The sequence below is a fragment of the Moschus berezovskii genome, chromosome 3 (assembly GCF_049115385.1).
Source record: "Moschus berezovskii isolate FMDL1 chromosome 3, NW_MosBer_1.0, whole genome shotgun sequence".
In the NCBI taxonomy this organism is placed as follows: Eukaryota; Metazoa; Chordata; class Mammalia; order Artiodactyla; family Moschidae; genus Moschus; species Moschus berezovskii.
Genome location: NC_142462.1, coordinates 66287579 through 66307743, shown reverse-complemented (window position 1 = coordinate 66307743; position 20165 = coordinate 66287579). Strand labels below are relative to the sequence as shown.

At 40.3% G+C, this 20165-nt stretch overlaps 1 protein-coding gene across 3 annotated transcripts in view; it reads right to left on the bottom strand.

Annotated features, from left to right (window-relative positions):
• The window catches only part of IMMP2L (inner mitochondrial membrane peptidase subunit 2), a 1017589-nt gene that overhangs the window by 112696 nt on the left and 884728 nt on the right, over nt 1-20165 (bottom strand). The window contains exon 7 of one of the 3 annotated variants that reach the window (XM_055420860.1): nt 4475-4619. The exons of the other annotated variants lie outside the window; for them this stretch is intronic. Coding sequence (XP_055276835.1) covers nt 4512-4619 — 108 coding nt within the window. The 3' untranslated portion in view covers nt 4475-4511. The remainder of the gene's footprint in view (nt 1-4474; nt 4620-20165) is intronic. 3 annotated transcript variants of the gene reach the window in all.

The window sequence follows — 20165 nt, the reverse complement described above, 5'->3', positions numbered from 1 at the left end:
TGAACACTGGAGGTTCAAAGACTGAGAAGGGCATGCCTTGAAGTATGGCATGGGGAATATGGTACTTCTAACTCATGGGCATTTTTGCTCATGTGCTACTCTACTATTTTTATTTCTATTTTTCCTCACGTGTTAGCTCTGAAACTTTCCAGCAGCCTCCAACCTTTTTGGCACTAGAAACTGGTTTAATGGAAGACCATTTTTCTACAGACCAGGCTGGGGGTGGGGGATGGTTTCAGGATGATTCCAGTGTACTACATTTAATGTGTACTTTATTTCTATTATTATTACATCAGCTCCATCTCAGATCATCAGGCATTAGATTCCAGAAGCTGGGGACCACTGCTAAATAGGTATCCATGGGCTGTGGTAACAGCAATAATTACTATTCCTCTTTCCACAGTAAGGGAAACAGAGGAATACATGTCCTAGGGAACTTTCTACCCAAGGAGTTAATAGCAGACCAGAACTTTGGCTATAAAGGAAATATACAAAATGACTATTTCCTACAAGCTTTTTAGCATGAATACTATTAAGAGCATATCCTCTGGTGTTAATTAAATAAAACTGTGGGTCATATTTTTCTGCCTTTTGTACTGTCTTTAGAGTCATCTTTAATACAGGATTTATTTATCTGGCTGGCCTAGATATGAGTCTCTTTAGGAAGCTCTGCTCTCATTTCACAATTCTTCAAGCACACAACCTGCCTGAAAGTTAAAGTGTTAGTCACTCAGTCGTGTCTGACTTTTTGTGAGCCCCACCAGGCTCCTCTGTCCATGGAATTTCCCAGGCAAGAATATTGGAGTGAGAATATTTCCTTTTCCAGGGGATCTTCCTGACCCAGGGATTGAACTCGGGTCTCCCGCATTGCAGGCAATTTCTTTACCGTCTGAGCCACCGTGAGGTGTTAACAACCTGCCTACCCCTTCACCTGCTTATTTAACTTATATGAAGAGTACATCATGAGGAACGCTGGGCTGGAAGAAGCACCAGCTGGAATCAAGATTGACAGGAGAAATATCAATAACCTCAGATATGCAAACGACACCACCCTTATGGCAGAAAGTGAAGAGGAACTCAAAAGCCTCTTGATGAAAGTGAAAGAGGAGTGTGAAAAAGTTGGCTTGAAGCTCAACATTCAGAAAACTAAGATCATGGCATCTGGTCCCATCACTTCATGGGAAATAGATGGGGAAACACTGGAAACAGTGTCAGACTTTATTTCTTTGGGCTCCAAAATCACTGCAGATGCTGATGGCAGCCATGAAATTAAAAGACACTTACTCCTTGGAAGGAAAGTTATGACCAACCTAGACAGTATATTAAAAAGCAGAGACATTACTTTGCCAACCAAGGTCTGTCTAGTCAAGGCTATGGTTTTTCCCATGGTCATGTATGGATGTGAGAGTTGGACTGTGAAGAAAGCTGATCGCTGAAGAATTGATGCTTTTGAACTGTGGTGCTGGAGAAGACTCTTGAGAGTCCCTTAGACTGCAAGGAGATCCAACCAGTCCATTCTAAAGGAGATCAATCCTGGGTGTTCATTGGAAGGACGATGCTAAAGTTGAAGCTCCAATACTTTGGCCACCTCATGCGATGAGTTGACTCACTGGAAAAGACTCTGATGCTGGGAAAGGTTGAGGGCGGGAGGAGAAGGGAACGACAGAGAATGAGATGGCTGGATGGCATCACCGACTCGATGGACATGAGTTTGAGTGAACTCGGGGAGTTGGTGATGGACAGGGAGGCCTGGCGTGCTGTGATTCATGGGGTCGCAAAGAGTCGGTCACGACTGAGCGACTGAACTGAAATGACCCCCTCGCAACGTCTCTTCCCATTGCCATTGCCCCTTCTGCATTCCCACTGCAGTCTGTTCATTAGGAGTCAGTCTGTCCATTCTGTCTCCTGAGTTTAGAAGCTGCATAAGACAGTAGCTCCACTAGTGTGGGCTTACTACTTGTTAATGCAGGATTTTCATTAGGAGACTAAAACGTTCAAAGTTAGAGTTTATATTTATTTACCATTTGTTAACTTTGCAAAGTGTAAGGATAATATTGATCATGATTTTATAAGAACTCATGGAACACTAAAGAGGTTTTTAGTTATATATACTAGGTTTAATATTAATACAGGGCAAACAAAAAAGCTGTAAATTTTCCTCAGTAATGTATGTGATCGTGTGCTACAAAAACCATCCAATTACTAATGAGCAGTTGAAGAAATTCACTCTTTTTTCTAATAATGTAGAACATCTATATTCACTACAGATTTTCACTGAGATTCACTAAGTAAAATTTCTCAGCCTAGTGCCGCCTATGTTTTATTCCACATATTGCAAATATAAAATTTAAAAAGTACATTTCTCAAATAATTTTTAAATGAATTAAATGCATTGTTTTCCCATTAATCTCCAGTTTCAGAATGGCAAAAATAAATTACCAAATTTTAGTTTGCCATTATGGTGTTATTAGTCATCAATAATATCAAATATCAGTTCAATATATTATTTTTCTTTCTAAAATAAAGACGTTTTATAATTTATTTCAAGAAACCTATGCACAAGATATGTTCCCAATATGAACTAAAATATTCATTTCCCACATTCAGATATAATTTAGGCAAGATATAAATGGAACTTATCTGACAACATACTATGAATTGTCAAAAATCTTCATCCAAAATAAAACAGACCCATATAAAATATTAACAATAGCCTGTGCCTGAAATAAAACTTTAAAGAGATAATTATAAAGCAAGTCAGCCTATCTAATTGTACTTATTTTAATAACAAAAAGTACATATAAAGTTTCATTATAATTATATACCTAAGGTGATCTGCTATAAACCCTTAAACTTCTTTGAAAATCTAATAGGCAATCAAAATCAAATTCTTTTTTCCAACAAAGGAGAATGATCTCCTTATGCAATTAGTTTAAAGATACCTTCTTTGAATATGAAGTAGGAAAAGATTAGCTTGTTATCCCAGTTTCTTGCTAACCTAGTTGTAGGTGGAAGAGATGAGACCTGAAGATAACTTATAGGGTTGGGTGTATCCTATAAGCATCACCACTCCGGCCTTATTTCTTGGCCACTTCCAGCCTTTAAATCCAAACATATGCAAAAGAAAAAAAAAAAAAAAGATTCTGAGATACTCACTAGACTTATAATTTATATCTGAAAACATATTTTAAGCCTAAGGTAGGTAGGGTACAAACTCCAATCCTCAGGAAGATTATATTTTCAAAGACAGACAACATACATGAATACTTTCAATTAGAACTAACAATAGTGGGAAAATCTACAAACAGGGTATGAGAGTCTATCCTGCCACGTGATTCTAACAGTTTTGGGAGACTTTACCTTAGCATTTCCAATTTACAGCTTCCTTTCCTGACAAGTTATTTGCTTAAATATATTGATGCAACTTCAATGGGAAAGGGGAAGAGATTAGCACTGGAACCATACAGGTTCTTTCCAAACTCTTTTTAAAATGCTGTTTTGATAGTCTTTAAGACTTAATCACTGCAGATGCTGATTGCAGCCATGAAATTAAAAGATGCTTACTCCTTGGAAGGAAAGTTATGACGAAACTTGATAGTATATTAAAAAGCAGAGACATTACTTTGCCAACCAAGGTCTGTCTAGTCAAGGCTATGGTTTTTCCCGTGGTCATGTATGGATGTGAGATTTGGACTGTGAAGAAAGCTGATCGCCAAAGAATTGATGCTTTTGAAGTGTGGTGCTGGAGAAGACTCTTGAGAGTCCCTTAGACTGCAAGGAGATGCAACCAGTCCATTCTAAAGGAGATCAATCCTGGGCGTTCATTGGAAGGACTGATGCTAAAGCTGAAACTGCAATACTTTGGCCACCTCATGCGACGAGTTGACTCACTGGAAAAGACTCTGATGCTGGGAAAGGTTGGGGGTGGGAGGAGAAGGGGACGACAGCGAATGAGATGGCTGGATGGCATCACCGACTCTGTGGACATGAGTTTGAGTGAACTCCGGGAGTTTGTGATGGACAGGGAGGCCTGGTGTGCTGTGATTCATGGGGTCGCGGAGAGTCGGACACGACTGAGTGACTGAACTGAACTGAAGACTTCCCTGGTGGCTCAGAGGTTAAAGCATCTGCCTCCAATGTGGGAGACCCGGGTTCGATCACTGGGTTGGGAAGATGCCCTGGAGAAGGAAATGGTAACCCACTCCAGTATTCTTGCCTAGAGAATCCCATGGACGGAGAAGCCTGGTAGGCTACAGTCCACGGGGTCACAAAGAGTCAGACATGACTGAGCGACGGAACGGAACGGAAGGCAATTTGACCCATTATTCCCCTTAAGGTGTGTTTATTTTAACACATAATGTCTTTCAATTTAAAAAAATATATGAGGAAGTTCTATTTACATTGATATAAGCTTAACACTTAAGCTAACAATAGGTACTTAATATATGCTGGGTACTCAGCTAGATATATTTACCTAATTTGTTTTCGAGCACCAGGTCCTCCAGAAATTCTTAGCTTAGACTTGCATTAAATCTTGAGTGATGTACAGAATTGTCATATTCCTTGGATAGAGAATACAGCCAGGTGGTACTTGCAGGAGTATGGAGAGTCATTGCCTCCTTGGACAAAGAGAATAAAGCCACACATAGGTATAGAAAGCACAGAAAAGAATCTGAAAATAAAACTTCAGAAAGGACAACACAGAAGCCCTAGTAAAGATTAGAAAAATTTCAATGCATAGGTTCAAGTCATAGAAGAGGAATGTGAGCTGAAAGTTTCTCAGTCATGTCCAGCTCTTTGTGACCCCATGGACTATACAGTCCATGGAATTCTCCAGGCCAGAATACTGGAGTGGGTAGCCTTTCCCTTCTTCAGGGAATCTTCCCAACCAAGGGATCAAACCTAAGACTCGTGCATTGCAAGAGGATTCTTTACCAGCTGAGCCACAAGAGAAGGCCATAGAAGAGGAATAAATAAAGGATAATCGTGATTTTTTCTGGGAGGATATGGACTAGGGGAGGAAGTATTGGAAGACATTGGGGTTGGCATAGGGACAGAGAATTTCATAGGAGTATACGGTAACATGTTTCCTTGTTCTCTATCTTGGATCTAAGTAGCTTAAACTCAGCTGTCTGGAATAGACAAAACAGGGAACACCATAACATGGTCTAACTGTGGAACAAATAAATGTTCTCTTTCAGTTCAGTTCAGTTCAGTCGCTCAGTCGTGTCCAACTCTTTGCGACCCCATGAATCACAGCACGCCAGGCCTCCCTGTCCATCGTGTTCTCTTTACAAGGACCTTAATGACTCATGAGTCCAACAATTGAAGAATTAACTCTCCAACTTGCCTTTCCCCTGGATGACTTACTTTCAGGTAACAAAAGTAAAACATAATAGTCCTCTTCAGTGATACAATTCTTAAACTCATTCACTGTTACAGTTAGTGAATAAACACTTTATAGCAAAACCTATAAGTTCCTTCAGCAATGGAAATGTCTTGTACATTTTTAAGTATCTGGATACACAGACTTAAAACTCATGCTATGCAGAAACTTTCATGTTTGCCTTTTAAGACCCTCTCTTCATAATCTTCCTTTGAATGGAGAACAGAAAACAAGTATGCAAAGCTCCTTTCAGGTCTACAAAATTAACAAACGACTCCTAAAAGATAGCATTTAGTCCAAGATGGTGGCGTAGAAGGACATTTGCTCATCTTCTCCTGGGAGCACTCCAAAATCATAACTTGCTGCTGAACAACCATCCATAGGAGAATGTTGGATCCCACCAAAAAAAGATACCCCCCATCCAAGGGCAAAGGACAAGCCCCAGCAAGACAGTAAGAGGGGCAAAACCATGATTAGAATCAAAGCCCATACTGGCCAGAGATGCTTGAAGGGCTCAAACAAACCTTGTATGCAAAAGGACCTAGACACCCTGAAGTGACTGAGCCAGAACAGTAACAGAATCTCTTCTGTGGAGGTATGGGTCAGCAGTGGGCTGCTGCAGGGGCAGGGGCTCTGGGTGCAGTACACCTGGGTATGGCATACGCCCTCTGGTAGGAGGTATCCATTAAACCCACCATAGAGCCCCCAGAACTTACACAGGACTGGGGAAACAGACGCTTGGAGGGCACAAACAAAACCTTGTGTGCACCAGGACCCAGGAGAAAGGAGCAGTGACCCCACAAGAGACTGACCCTGACTTGCCTGTGAGTTAGTGTCCAGGAGTCTCCAGCGGAGGCATGGGTTCGCAGTGACCTGCTGCAGGGTCAGGGACGCTGAGTGCAGCAGTGTCTGCATGGGAGCTTTTGAAGGAGGTGGCCATGATCTTCATTACCTCCACCATAGTTTGGCCTCAGGTCAAACAACAGGGAGGGAACACAGCCCTGCCCATCAACAGAAAATTGGATTAAAGATTTACTGAGCATGGCCCCGCCCATCAGAACAAGACCCAGTTTCCCCCTCAGTCAGTCTCTCCCATCAGGAAGCTTCCATAAGCATTTTATCCTAATCCATCAGAGGGCAGACAGACTGAAAAACACAATCACAGAAAACTAACCAATCTGATCACACGGACCACAGCCTTGTCTAACTCAACAAAACTATGAACCACTCCCTGTAGGGCCACCCAAGAAGGACAGGTCATGGTGGAGAGTTCTGAAAAAATGTGGTCCACTGAAGAAGGGAACGGCAATATTCTTCCCTTAAGAACCCCATGAACAGTATGAAAAGGCAAAAAGATAGGACACTGAAAGATGAACTCCCCAGGTCGGTAGGTGCCCAATATGCTACTGGAGAACAGTGGAGAAATAATTCCAGAAAGAATGAAGAGATGGAGCCAAAGCAAAACAACACCCAGTTGTGGAAGTGACTGGTGATGGAACTAAAAGTCTGGTGCTGCAAAGAGTAATATTGCATAGAAACCTGGAATGTTAGGTCCATGAATCAAATTAAATTGGAAGCGGTCAAACAGGAGATGGGAAGAGTGAATGTTGACATTTTAAGAATCAGTGAACCAAAATGGACTGGAATGGGCAAATTTAACTCAGATGACCTTTATACCTACTATTGTGGGCAAGAATCCCTAAGAAGAAATGGAGTAGACATCATAGTCAACAAAAGAATCTGAAATGCAGTACTTGGATGCAGTCTCAAAAATGACAGAATGATCTCTGTTTGTTTCCAAGGCAAACCATTCAATATCACACTAATCCAAGTTTATGTCCTGACCAGTAATGCTGAAGAAGATGAAGTCGAATAGTTCTATGAAGACCTATAAGACTTTCTAGAACTAACAAAAAAAGATGCCCTTTTCATTACATGGGACTGGAATGCAAAAGAAGGAAGTCAAGAGATACTTGTAGTAATCAGGCAAATTTGGCCTTGGAGAACAAAGCAAAGCAGGGCAAAGGCTAACAGAGTTTTGCCAAGAGAACGCACTGGTCATAGCAAACACCCTCTTCCAACAATACAAGAGAAGACTCTACACATGGGTATCACCAGAAGGTCAATACTAAAATCAGATTGATTATATTCTTTGCAGCCAAAGATGGAGAAGCTCTATATGGTCAGCAAAAACAAGACCAGGAGCTGACTGTGGCTCAGATCATGAACTTCTTATTGCCAAATTCAGACTTAAATTGAAGAAAGCAGGAAAAACCACTAGACCATTCAGGTATGACCTAAATCAAATCCCTTATGACTATACAGTGGAAGTGAGAAATAGATTCAAAGGACTAGATCAGACAGACTGAGTGCCTGAAGAACTATGGACGGAGATTCGAGACATGGTACAGGAGGCAGTGATCAAGCACATCTCTAAGAAAAAGAAATGCAAAAAGACAAAATGTTTGTCTGAGGAGGCCTTATAAATAGCTGACAAAAGACACAAAAGACAAAGGAGAAAAGGAAAGATATACCCATTTGAATGCAGATTTCCAAAGAATAGCAAGGAGAGATAAGAAAACCTTCTTCAGTGATCAATGCAAAGAAACAGAGGAAAAAGATAGAATGGGAAAGACTAGAGATCTCTTCAAGAAAATCAGAGATACTAAGGGAACATTTCTTGCAAAGATGGCCATAATAAAGGACAGAAATGGTATGGACCTAACAGAGGCAGAAGATTTAAGAAGAGGTGGCAAGAATACACAGAAGAACTATACCAAAAAGATCTTCATGACCCAGATAACCATGATAGTGTGATCACTCACCTAGAGAAAGACATCCTGGAATGCAAAGTCAAGTGGGCCTTCAGTTCAGTTCAGTTCAGTGGCTCAGTCGTGTCCGACTCTTTGCGACCCCATGAATCACAGCACGCCAGGCCTCCCTCAAACTCATGTCCATCGAGTCGGTGATGCCATCCAGCCATCTCATTCTCTGTCGTCCCCGTCTCCTCCCACCCCCAATCCCTGAAGTGGGCCTTGCTGCTGCTGCTGCTGCTAAGTCACTTCAGTCGTGTCCGACTCTGTGTGACCCCATAGGCGGAAGCCTACCAGGCTCCCCTGTCCCTGGGATTCTCCAGGCAAGAACACTGGAGTGGGTTGCCATTTCCTTCTCCAATGTGTGAAAGTGAAGGAACCCAAATAACCATGATAGTGTGATCACTCACCTAGAGCCAGATATCCTGGAATGTGAAATCAAGTGGGCCTTAGGAAGCATCACTAACAACAAAGCTAGTGGAAGTGATGGAATTCCAGTTGAGCTATTTCAAATCCTAAAAGATGATGCTGTGATAGTGTTGCAATCAATATGCCAGCAAATTTGGAAAACTCAGCAGTGGCCACAGGACTGGAAAAAGTCATTTTTCATTCAAATCCCAAAGAAAGGTAATGACAAAGAATGCTCAAACTACTGCCCAATTGCACTCATTTCACACTCTAGCAAAGTAATGCTCAAAATTCTCCAAGCCAGGTTTCAACAGTACGTGAACTGTGAAACTCCAGATGTTCAAGCTAAATTTAGATACAGGCAGCTGAACCAGAGATCAAACTGTCAACATCCTTTGGATCATTAAAAAAGCAAGCGTTCCAGAAAAACATCTCCTTCTGTTTTACTGAGTATGCCAAAGCCTTTGACTGTGTGGATCACAACAAACTGTGGAAAATTCTGAAAGAGATGAGAATACCAGATCACCTTATCTGCCTCCTGAGAAATCTGTATGCAGGTAGAAGGCAACAGTTATAACAAGAGATGGAACAATAGACTGGTTCCAAATCAGGAAAGGAGTACATCACCCTGCTTATTTAACTTATATACAGAGTCCATTGTGAGAAATGCTGGGTTCGATGACGCACAAGCTGGAATCAAGATTGCCAGGAGAAATATCAATAGCCTCAGATATGCAGATGACACCACCCTTATGGCAGAAAGTAAGAATAACTAAAGAGCCTCTTGATGTAAGTGAAAAAAGAATGAAAAAATTGGCTTAAAACTCAACATTCAGAAAACGAAGATCATGGCATCTGGTCCCATCACTTTATGGCAAATAGATGGGGAAACAATGGAAACAGAGAGACTTTATTTGGGGGGCTCCAAAACCACTGCAGATGGTGACTGAGCCATTAAATTAAAAGATGCTTGCTCCTTGGAAGAAAAGCTATGACCAACCTAGACAGCATATTAAAAAGCAGAGACATTACTCTGCCAACAAAGGTCCGTCTAGTCAAAGCTATGGTTTTTGCTATAGTCATGTATGGATGTGAGAGTTGGAGTGTATAGAAAGCTGAGTGCAAGAATTGATGCTTTTGAACTGTGGTGTTGGAGAAGACTCTTGAGAATCCGCTGGACTTCAGGGAGATCCAACCAGTCCATCCTAAAGGAAATCAATCCTGAATATTCATTGGAAGGACTGATGTTGAAGCTGAAGCTCCAATACTTTGGCCACTTGTTGAGAAGAACTGATTCACTGGAAAAGACCCTGATCCTGGGAAAGACTGAAGGCAGGAGGAACAGGGGACAACAGAGTATGAGATAATTGGATAGCATCACCGAAGTAATGGACATGAGTTTGAGTAAGCTCCGGAAGTTGATGAACTGGGAAGCCTGGTGTGCTACAGTCCATGGGGTTGCAAAGAGTCAGACACAATTCAGTGACTGAACTCAAATGATAGCATAATTTAACTATCACAATTTTATAAATTATTAGGAGTATTCAAGCTGTTTTTAATGTTTTCAATTAAAACTAAAAAAAGGAAAAAAAAAGTATAGAAAAACCCTGTAACTTTCACATCTTTTTTCTGAAGCATCATCCTCTGTTCACAGTGAGCAGCATCTCTACCCTCCTACTGCACATTCAATCCGTAATCAGGACTCTTCATCTACTAAATAACTCTTGATTCCATCTCTATATACCACGAAGTCATCATCTCTGAGCTGGGCTACTTCCAAATGCTCCTAAAGATTGGCCAGCGTTTATATCTACTTTATTTCCCTCACTTCTGTTCTCTGTGATTTCACCAGAGTGTCCTTATAAAAATGTAAATACAGGCATGCCATATTCCTGTTTAAAACTCTTAAAAGTTTATCATTATATAAAAGCAAAACACCTCAACAAGGTCCCCAATCCACAGAGTTGTGAATCACTCAGAAAACTAATAAAAATCCTGATGCCAAGGCCCCACCCTCAGAGATTCTGATGTAATTAATCTGAGGGGTTACACACTGCTATATTTAAGATGGATAACCAATAAGGACCTACTGTATAGCATAGAACCGACTGTATAATTCTTGCTCAATGTTATTTGGCAGCCTGGATAGGAGGGGAGTTTGGGGGACAGTAAATACGTGTATATGTATGACTGAATCCCTTTACTGTCCACCTGCAACTATCACAACACTGTTGACTGGCTATACTCCAACGGAAAAAAAATTAAATGAAAAATGTAAATACAATCATGCCCTATTCCAGTTTAAAACTCTTTTTAAGGTTTTTCATTGTTCTAACCCCTCAACAAGGTCCCTAATCCACACACTGGTCCTCATACTTGGCTGCAAATCACTGAGTGATTCCAATCACTCAGAAAACTTTAATAAAAATCCTGATGCCTAGGCCCCACTTTCAAAGATTCTGATGTAATCAGCCTAGGCTGATTAGTGTAAACTAATTATATATTTTGATGTATGTATGTGTATATTAACATACATATACACATATATACATATACACATTTCTTTACTCAAGAATACAGGTAAATATATATGTAAAGAAATGTGTGCATGAATATATGTGTACATGTATGTTAATATACACATACATGTTAAGGTAATTTTGGGCTTCCCTTGTGGCTCAGCTGGTAAAGAATCCGCTTGCAATGTGGGAGACCTGGGTTCGATCTCTGGGTTGGGATGATCCCTTGGAGAAGGGAAAAGCTACCTACTCCAGTATTCTGACCTAGAGAATTTTATGGACTGTATAGTCCATGGGGTCACAAAGAGTCGGACATGATTAAGTGACTTTTACTTTTCACTGTCAAGGTAATTTCTCATATTTTGATATTGTAAAAAATCTATTCACAGACATAAAAATTCACTTTTAGCATGGCAACAGAAACTATATTTTTAATAAAGATATTAAAGAAAAATACTATCTATAGGAACTGAAAATATCTCTGAAAGAATGCTTCTTGATTCTTCAGAAAGTTTGTAAACATTTCAAAGTGGAAAGCATATAATTCTCCAACACTTTAATAGATAATCTTTTTTGCCTGAGTAAAATTTACTCAAGAGTAACCTCCTTCTATGTTCTTTTTCAATGTATATCATTATTAAGTCTGGTAGTTTACTGCCAAATATATATATATATATAAATCCCATTTTATTGTAGTCTGAAGAGGTAATGATGACACTCAATGCAAAAAGAGACTTTAACAAGAGGTAACATGACCCTCATACCCAGTTTTACTCTACAAACCCAGCTGAGGAGTCTTAATCAGCTCCTTTCTCTACTAAAGTGAGTCTCCCCTAAGGAAAGCCAATGAGGTGTAAGCCTTCCTTATTTCCTTCTTGATTTGTCAATCTCCCAAGATGCAACTTTTGCTATTTTAAGAGTGTGTGGAGAGCACCGGAAGATGGCGGAGGAATAGGACGGGGCGACCACTTTCTCCCCCGCAAAATCAGCAAAAGAACTTTTGAACACTGAGTAAATTCCACAAAACAACTTCTGAATACCAGCAGAGGACATCAGGCACTCAGAAAAGCAGCCCATAGTCTTCGAAAGGAGGTAGGAAATAGTATAAAAGATAAAAAGAGAGGCAAAATAGGGAGGGACGGAGCTCCGTCATGGGAGGGGAGGCTTAAAAAAAAAAAAAGAGAGAGAAGTTTCCAAACACCTGGAAACACTGGCCAGTGGAACCTCAGAGGGCCGCATAACTGGGAGACAAAAGACGTAAATAATTAAAACTCACAGACTAAGTGCCCAGAGGAAACTCACAGCGGAGAAGTGGCGCAGATGCCCGCACCCCCCACTAGCAGGCAGGGGCTGGGCAGGGAGGCGTGGTCAGTGCCGCTTAGAGGGAGAACCGGTCTTGAACGCCCCAGGGCAAACTGAGGGCGCAAACTTAAAATAGCAAAGCAGACACTGCAGCTAAAAGGTGAAAAGGCTTTGAAAAGCCGGCGAAAAGGCTATGAAAAGCCTGCGAAAAGCCCCAACCCAAGACTCCGCCAGCCCCGCTCACAGAACAAAGCACTGAGCAGAGCGAGCCTGCAGTGGGCGGCCCAGCCCCCAGCCCCCGCCGACACAGACAGGGAGGGCAGCCAGTGCTGGAAGGGGCAGCCGCAGCCCCAGAGAGGCTTCCCATACCAAGCTGCAGGCAGGCTTCCATGCTAACCAAGACTTCTTGGGTTCCGGCCGGTCAATATCTGCCTGAGAAAGTGCGCCGGTTGTACTCCCAGAAAACTGAGCGGCAGGGATCGGGAAGGCGATAAGTCGCAGCGACCACACTCACCAAACGCCTGGTCACCTGAGCTGCTCAGACCGGGGAAGGCACAAAACGCAGGCCCAGCCAAGTCTGAGCCTTTGTGGAGTACCCGAGGACCTGAACCTGAGCCTCTCAGACCTCGGAAGTGCATGCAACCCAGAGCCGGCCGCGGACAGCTCCCAGCAGAGCAACCTAGAGCCTAAGCAGCATAAACAGGGAAAGCACACACGCCTCGAGCGGGAGCATTCCCAGTGTAGCCAAGACACTGTGAGCACTCCCCACAGACGCCAGGGATATTTGTTAGCTGCGTTCCTCCCTCCCCACAGCAGGACTGAACAGGTGAGCCGGGAAAAAAAAAAGTGTCCACCACCGCATCCTGGTGTCAGGACAGGAATTAGACACTGAGGAGACCAGAAAACAGAAGAGCTTTTTCAACAGAAGGAACTGCCTTGGAAGTAACAGAGGGAGAAGCCTTGAGCCTACTGCAAGAATAAGACTGAAAAACAGAGGCAGAGGCTTAAGTCCAAATCCTAAGAACACCAGAGATCTCCTGTTCCAGAGAACATTAATAGGTACTCATCAAATGCCTCCATACATATACTGAAACCAGGCACCACCCAAGGGTCAACAAGTTTCAGTGAAAGACATACTATGCAAACTATCCAGCAACACAGGAGAATAGCACTGAGTTCAATATACAGGCTGCCCAAAGCCACTCCAAACCCATTGACATCTCAAACTCATTACTAGACACTTCATTGCACTCCAGAGAGAAGAAATCTAGCTCCACCCACCAGAACATCGACACAAGCTTCCCTAACCAGGGAACCTTGACAAGTCACCCATCCAACCCCACACACAACGAGGTAAATACATAATAAAGAGAACTCCACAAACTGCCAGAAGACGTAAAGGCCACCATGAACACAGCAATACAGGCAAGATAAAGAGGCAGAGAAATACCCAGCAAGTAAAGGAACAGGATAAATGTCCACCAACACAAACAAAGGAAGAAGATATAGGGAACCTACCTGATAAAGAATTTCAAATTTTAATTGTGAAAGTGATTCAAAATCTGGAAAGCAAAATGGAGTTACAGATAAATAAACTGGAGAAAAGGATTGAGAAGATGCAAGAAATGTTTAATAAGGAATCAGAGGAAATAAAAAAGATTCAATATACAATGAACAATGCAATAGATGAGATCAGAAACACTCTCGAGGAAACAAACAGTAGAATAATGGACGCAGAAGACAGGATAAGCGAGCTAGAAGATAGAATTGTAGAAATAAATGAAACAGAGATGGAAAAAGAAAAAGAATTAAAAGAAATGAGGACAATATTAGAGACATATGGGACAATATTAAATGCCCCAACATTCGAATCATAGGAGTCCCAGAAGAAGAAGACAAAAAGAAAGACCATGAGAGAATACTTGAGAAGATAATAGTTGAAAACTTCCCTAAAATGGGGAAGGAAATAACTACCCAAGTCCAAGAAACACAGAGAGTCCCTAACAGGATAACCCAAGGTGAAATACTCCAAGGCACATATTAATCAAATTAACAAAGATCAAACACAAAGAACAAATATTAAAACCAGCAAGGGAAAAACAACAAATAACACACAAGGGGATCCCCATAAGGATAACAGCTGATCTTTCAACAGAAACTCTTCAGGCCAGGAGAGAATGGCAAGACATACTTAAAGTGATGAAAGAAAGTAACCTACAGCCCAGATTACTGTACCCAGCAAGGATCTCCTTCAAATATGAAGGAGAAATCAAAAGCTTTACAGACAAGCAAAAGCTGAGAGAATTCAACATCACCAAACCAGCTCTCCAACAAGTACTAAAGGATCTTCTCTAGACAGGAAACACAGAAAGGGTATATAAACTTGAACCCAAAACAATAAAGAAAATGGCAACGGGATCATACTTATCAATAATCACCTTAAACGTACATGGGTTGAATGCCCTAACCAAGAGACAAATGCTGGCTAAATGGATACAAAAACAAGACCCCCATATATGTTGTCTACAAGAGAAACACCTCAAAACGAGGGACACATACAGACTGAAAGTGAAAGGCTGGAAAAAGATATTCCACGCAAATAGAGACCAAAAGAAAGCAGGAGTAGCAATACTCATATCAGATAAAATAGATTTTAAAACAAAGGCTGTGAAAAGAGACAAAGAAAGAAACTACATAATGATCAAAGGATCAATCCAAGAAGAAGATATAACAATTATAAATATTTATGCACCCAAATAGGAGCAGCGCAATATGTAAGACAATTACTAGCAAGTATGAAAGGGGAGTTGCGGAGAGTCGGACACGACTGAGTGACTGAACTGAACATGAAAGGGGAAATTAATTATAACACAATAATAGTGGGAGACTTTAATACCCCACTCACACCTATGGATAGATCAACTAAACAGAAAATTAACAAGGAAACACAAACTTTAAATGATACAATAGACCAGTTAGACCTAATAGATCTCTATAGGACATTTCACCCCAAAACAATGAATTTCACCTTTTTCTCAAGCGCACATGGAACCTCTTCCAGAATAGATCACATCCTGGGCCATAAATCTAGCCTTGGTAAATTTAAAAAAATTGAAATCATTCCAAGCATCTTTTACAGTGCAGTAAGATTAGATCTCAATTATAGACGAAAAACTATTAAAAATGCCAACATATGGAGGCTGAACAACACGCTGCTGAATAAGGAACACATCATAGAAGAAATCAAAAGAGAAATCAAAATATGCATAGAAATGAATGAAAATGAAAACACGACAACCCAAAACCTCTGGGATACTGTAAAAGCAGTGCTAAGGGGGAATATCATAGCAATACAGGAACACCTCAAGAAACAAGAAAAAAGTCAACTAAATAACCTAACTCTACATCTAAAGAAACTAGAAAAGGAAGAAATGAAGAACCCCAGGGTTAGTAGAAGGAAAGAAATCGTAAAAATTAGGGCAGAGATAGATGCAAAAGAAACAAAAGAGACCATAGCAAAAATCAACAAAGCCAAAGCTGGTTCTTTGAGAAGGTAAATACAATTGACAAACCACTAGCCAGACTCATCAAGAAACAAAGGGAGAAGAACCAAATCAATAAAATTAGAAATGAAAATGGAGAGATCACAACTGACAATACAGAAATACAAAGGATTATTAGAGAATACTATCAGCAATTATATGGCAATAAAATGAATAACTTGGAAGAAATGGACAAATTCCTAGAAAAGTACACCTTGCCAAAACTGAACCAGGAAGAAATAGAAAACCTGAACAGACCCATCACAAGCACGGAAATAGAAGCTATAATCAGAAATCTTCCAGCAAACAAAAGCCCAGGTCCAGACAGCTTCACAGCTGAATTCTACCAAAAATTTAGAGAAGAGCTAACACCTATTCTACTCAAACTCTTCCAGAAAATTGCTGAGGAAGGGAAACTTCCAAACTCATTCTATGAGGCCACCATCACCCTAATCCCAAAACCTGGTAAAGATCCCACAAAAAAAAGAAAACTATAGGCCAATATCACTGATGAACATAGATGCAAAAATCCTTAACAAAATTCTAGCAATCAGAATCCAACAACACATTAAGAAGTTCATACATCATGACCAAGTGGGCTTTATCCCAGGAATGCAAGGATTCTTCAATATCCACAAATCAATCAACGTAATACACCACATTAACAAACTGAAAAATAAAAATCATATGATTATCTCAATAGATGCAGAGAAAGCCTTTGACAAAATACAGCATCCATTTATGATAAAAACCCTCCAGAAAGTGGGAATAGAAGGGACATATCTCAACATAATAAAAGCTATATATGACAAACCCACAGCAAACATTATCCTCAATGGTGAAAAACTGAAAGCATTTCCCCTAAAGTCAGGAACAAAACAAGGGTGCCCACTCTTACTATTACTATTCAACATAGTTCTGGAAGTTTTGGCTACAGCAATCAGAGCAGAAAAAGACATGCTGCTGCTGCTGCTAAGTCGCTTCAGTAGTGTCCGACTGTGTGCGACCCCATAGATGGCAGGCGACCAGGCTCCGCCATCCCTGGGATTCTCCAGGCAAGAACACTGGAGTGGGTTGGACATAAAAGGAATACAAATTGGAAAAGAAGAAGTAAGACTTTCACTATTCGTTGATGACATGATCCTCTACACAGAAAACCCTAAAGACTCTACCAGAAAACTACTAGAGCTAATCAATGAATACAGTAAAGTTGCAGGATATAAAGTCAACACACAGAAATCCCTCGCATTTCTATACACTAATAATGAGAAAATAGAAAGACAAATTAAGGAAACGATTCCATTCACTGTTGCAATGAAAAGAATTAAATACTTAGGAATATATCTACATAAGGAAACAAAAGACTTGTACATAGAAAATTATAAAACACTAGTGAAAGTAATCAAAGAGGACACTAATAGATGGAGAAATATACCGTGTTCGTGGATTGGAAGAATAAATATTGTAAAAATGAGTATACTACCCAAAGTAATTTATACATTCAATGCAATCCCTATCAAGGTACCAACAATATTTTTCACAGAACTAGAACAAATAATCTCACAATTTGTATGGAAATACAAAAAACCTCAAATAGCCAATCTTGAAGAAGAAGAATGGAACTGGAGGAATTAACCTGCCGGCCTTCAGGCTCTACTACAAAGCCACAGTCATCAAGACAGTATGGTACTGGCATCAAGACAGAAATATAGATCAATGGAACAAAATAGAAAGCCCAGAGATAAATCCACGCACCTATGGACACCTTATCTTTGACAAAGGAGGCAAGAATATAAAATGGAGAAAAGACAGTCTCTTTAACAAGTGGTGCTGGGAAAACTGGTCAGCCACTTGTAAAAGACTGAAACTAGAACACTTCCTAACACCATACACCAAAATAAACTCAAAATGGATTAGAGAGCTAAATGTAAAACCAGAAACTATAAAACTCCTAGAGGAGAATGTAGGCAAAACACTCTCTGACATAAATCACAGCAGGATCCTCCAAGACCCACCTCCCAGAATATTGGAAATAAAAGCAAAAATAAACAAATGGGACCTAATTAAAATTAAAAGCTTCTGCACAGCAAAGGAAACTATAAGCAAGGTGAAAAGACAGCCTTCAGAATGGGAGAAAATAATAGCAAATGAAGCAACTGATAAAGGATTAATCTCCAAAAAATACAAGCAGCTCCTGCAGCTCAATTCCAGAAAAATAAATAACCCAATCAAAAAATGGGCCAAAGAACTAAACAGACATTTCTTCAAAGAAGACATAAAGATGGCTAACAAACACATGAAAAAATGCTCAACATCCCTCATAATCAGAGAAATGCAAATCAAAACCACAATGAGATACCATTTCACACCAGTCAGAATGGCTGCTATCCAAAAGTCTACATGCAATAAATGCTGGAGGGGTGTGGAGAAAAGGGAACCCTCTTGCACTGTTGGTGGGAATGCAAACTAGTACAGCCACTATGGAAAACAGTGTGGAGATTCCTCAAAAAACTGGAAATAGAACCGCCATATGATCCAGCAATCACACTCCTGGGCATACACACCGAGGAAACCAGAATTGAAAGAGACACATGTACTCCAATGTTCACTGCAGCACTGTTTATAATAGCCAGGCCATGGACGCAACCTAGATGTCCATCTGCAGACAAATGGATAAGAAAGCTTTGGTACATATACACAATGGAGTATTTTTCAGCCATCAAAAAGAAAGAATTTGAATCAGTTCTAATGAGGTGGATGAAATTGGATCCTATTAGACGGAGTGAAGTAAGCCAGAAAGAAAAACACCAATACAGTATACTAACGCATATATATGGAATTTAGAAAGATGGTAACCTTAACCCTGTATACAAGACCGCAAAAGAGACACAGGTATATAGAACAGTCTTTGGGACTCTGTGGGAGAGGTTGAAGGTGGGATGATTGGGGAGAATGGCATTGTAGCATGTATATTATCATATGTGAAATGAATCACCAGTCCTGGTTCGACGCATGATACAGGATGCTTGGGGCTGGTGCACAGGGATGACCTGGAGGGAGGATATGGGAAGAGGGAGGTGGGAGGGGGGTTCAAGAAAGGAAACACATGTATACCTGGGGTGGATTCGTGTCAATGTATGGCAAAACCAACCAATATATTAATGTAAGGTAATCTGCCTCCAATAAAATAAATAAAAAAATTAAAAAAGCAAAAAACAAAAAAACAACAATAATACAGCAAAGTAAAAAAAGAAAAAAAAAAGAGTGTGCGATATAACTCCCAGGAGGGTGATCAAGGCAAAAGTATCAAACCAGATAGTCATTGACCTAGTTTGAGAAATACTTTGTTCTATGTAATCTCAAATAACTGAATTCAAATTCTCCTTTGAATATCAGAAAATTGACCTCCCAACATTCTACAATAAATGAAATCCAGCTAAATATGATGATTTAGGTCAGAGGTCAGTGAAATTTTTTCATAAAGAGACAGATGGCAAATATTTTAGCCTGGGAGGGCCTTATGGTCTCAGTTGCACATATTCATCTCTGTTGTCATGGCATGAAAGCTGCCACAGACATCGTGCTAACAAACAAGCACGGCTGTGTTCCAATATAACTACTGCAGTATAGGTGGTGGGCCAAGTTTGGGCTGTAGGCTATTATTAGTTAATTCCAGATTCAGAAGGAAAGTAACTGGCTCTATAAAATTACCCATGGACTCATCAAAAGGAAACTATGAAGACAACTTTCCAGTTGAAATTTTACTATAGTACTTGAATTCTTAGAGGTTGATGTTTTTTCTTATAACTGCATCTTGCTTTGCAGTTTACATTGTTGCATATATATGACCTGATGCATTCTTAGAAGAACTTTCAAGGTAGCTCTCACTGATCCAATTCAATAATTGAAGAAATTGAGGTCACTTATATGAAATGATTCTCCTAAAATCATACAGGTATGGAAAGCAGAGCAAGAAGTCAAACACAGTTCTAATGTCAAGGAACTGGAAGAGCTCTAATATATAAAATTTCCCACTCACCTTCCCATTTTATTACTAAACAAATACTCAGAAAATAAATGACTTCTACTATTTATAAAATAGGTAACTGATAAGAATCTAGTATACAACACAGGGAACTCTGCTCAAGACTTTTGTCATGAACTACATTGGAATAGAATCTAAAAATGAATGGAT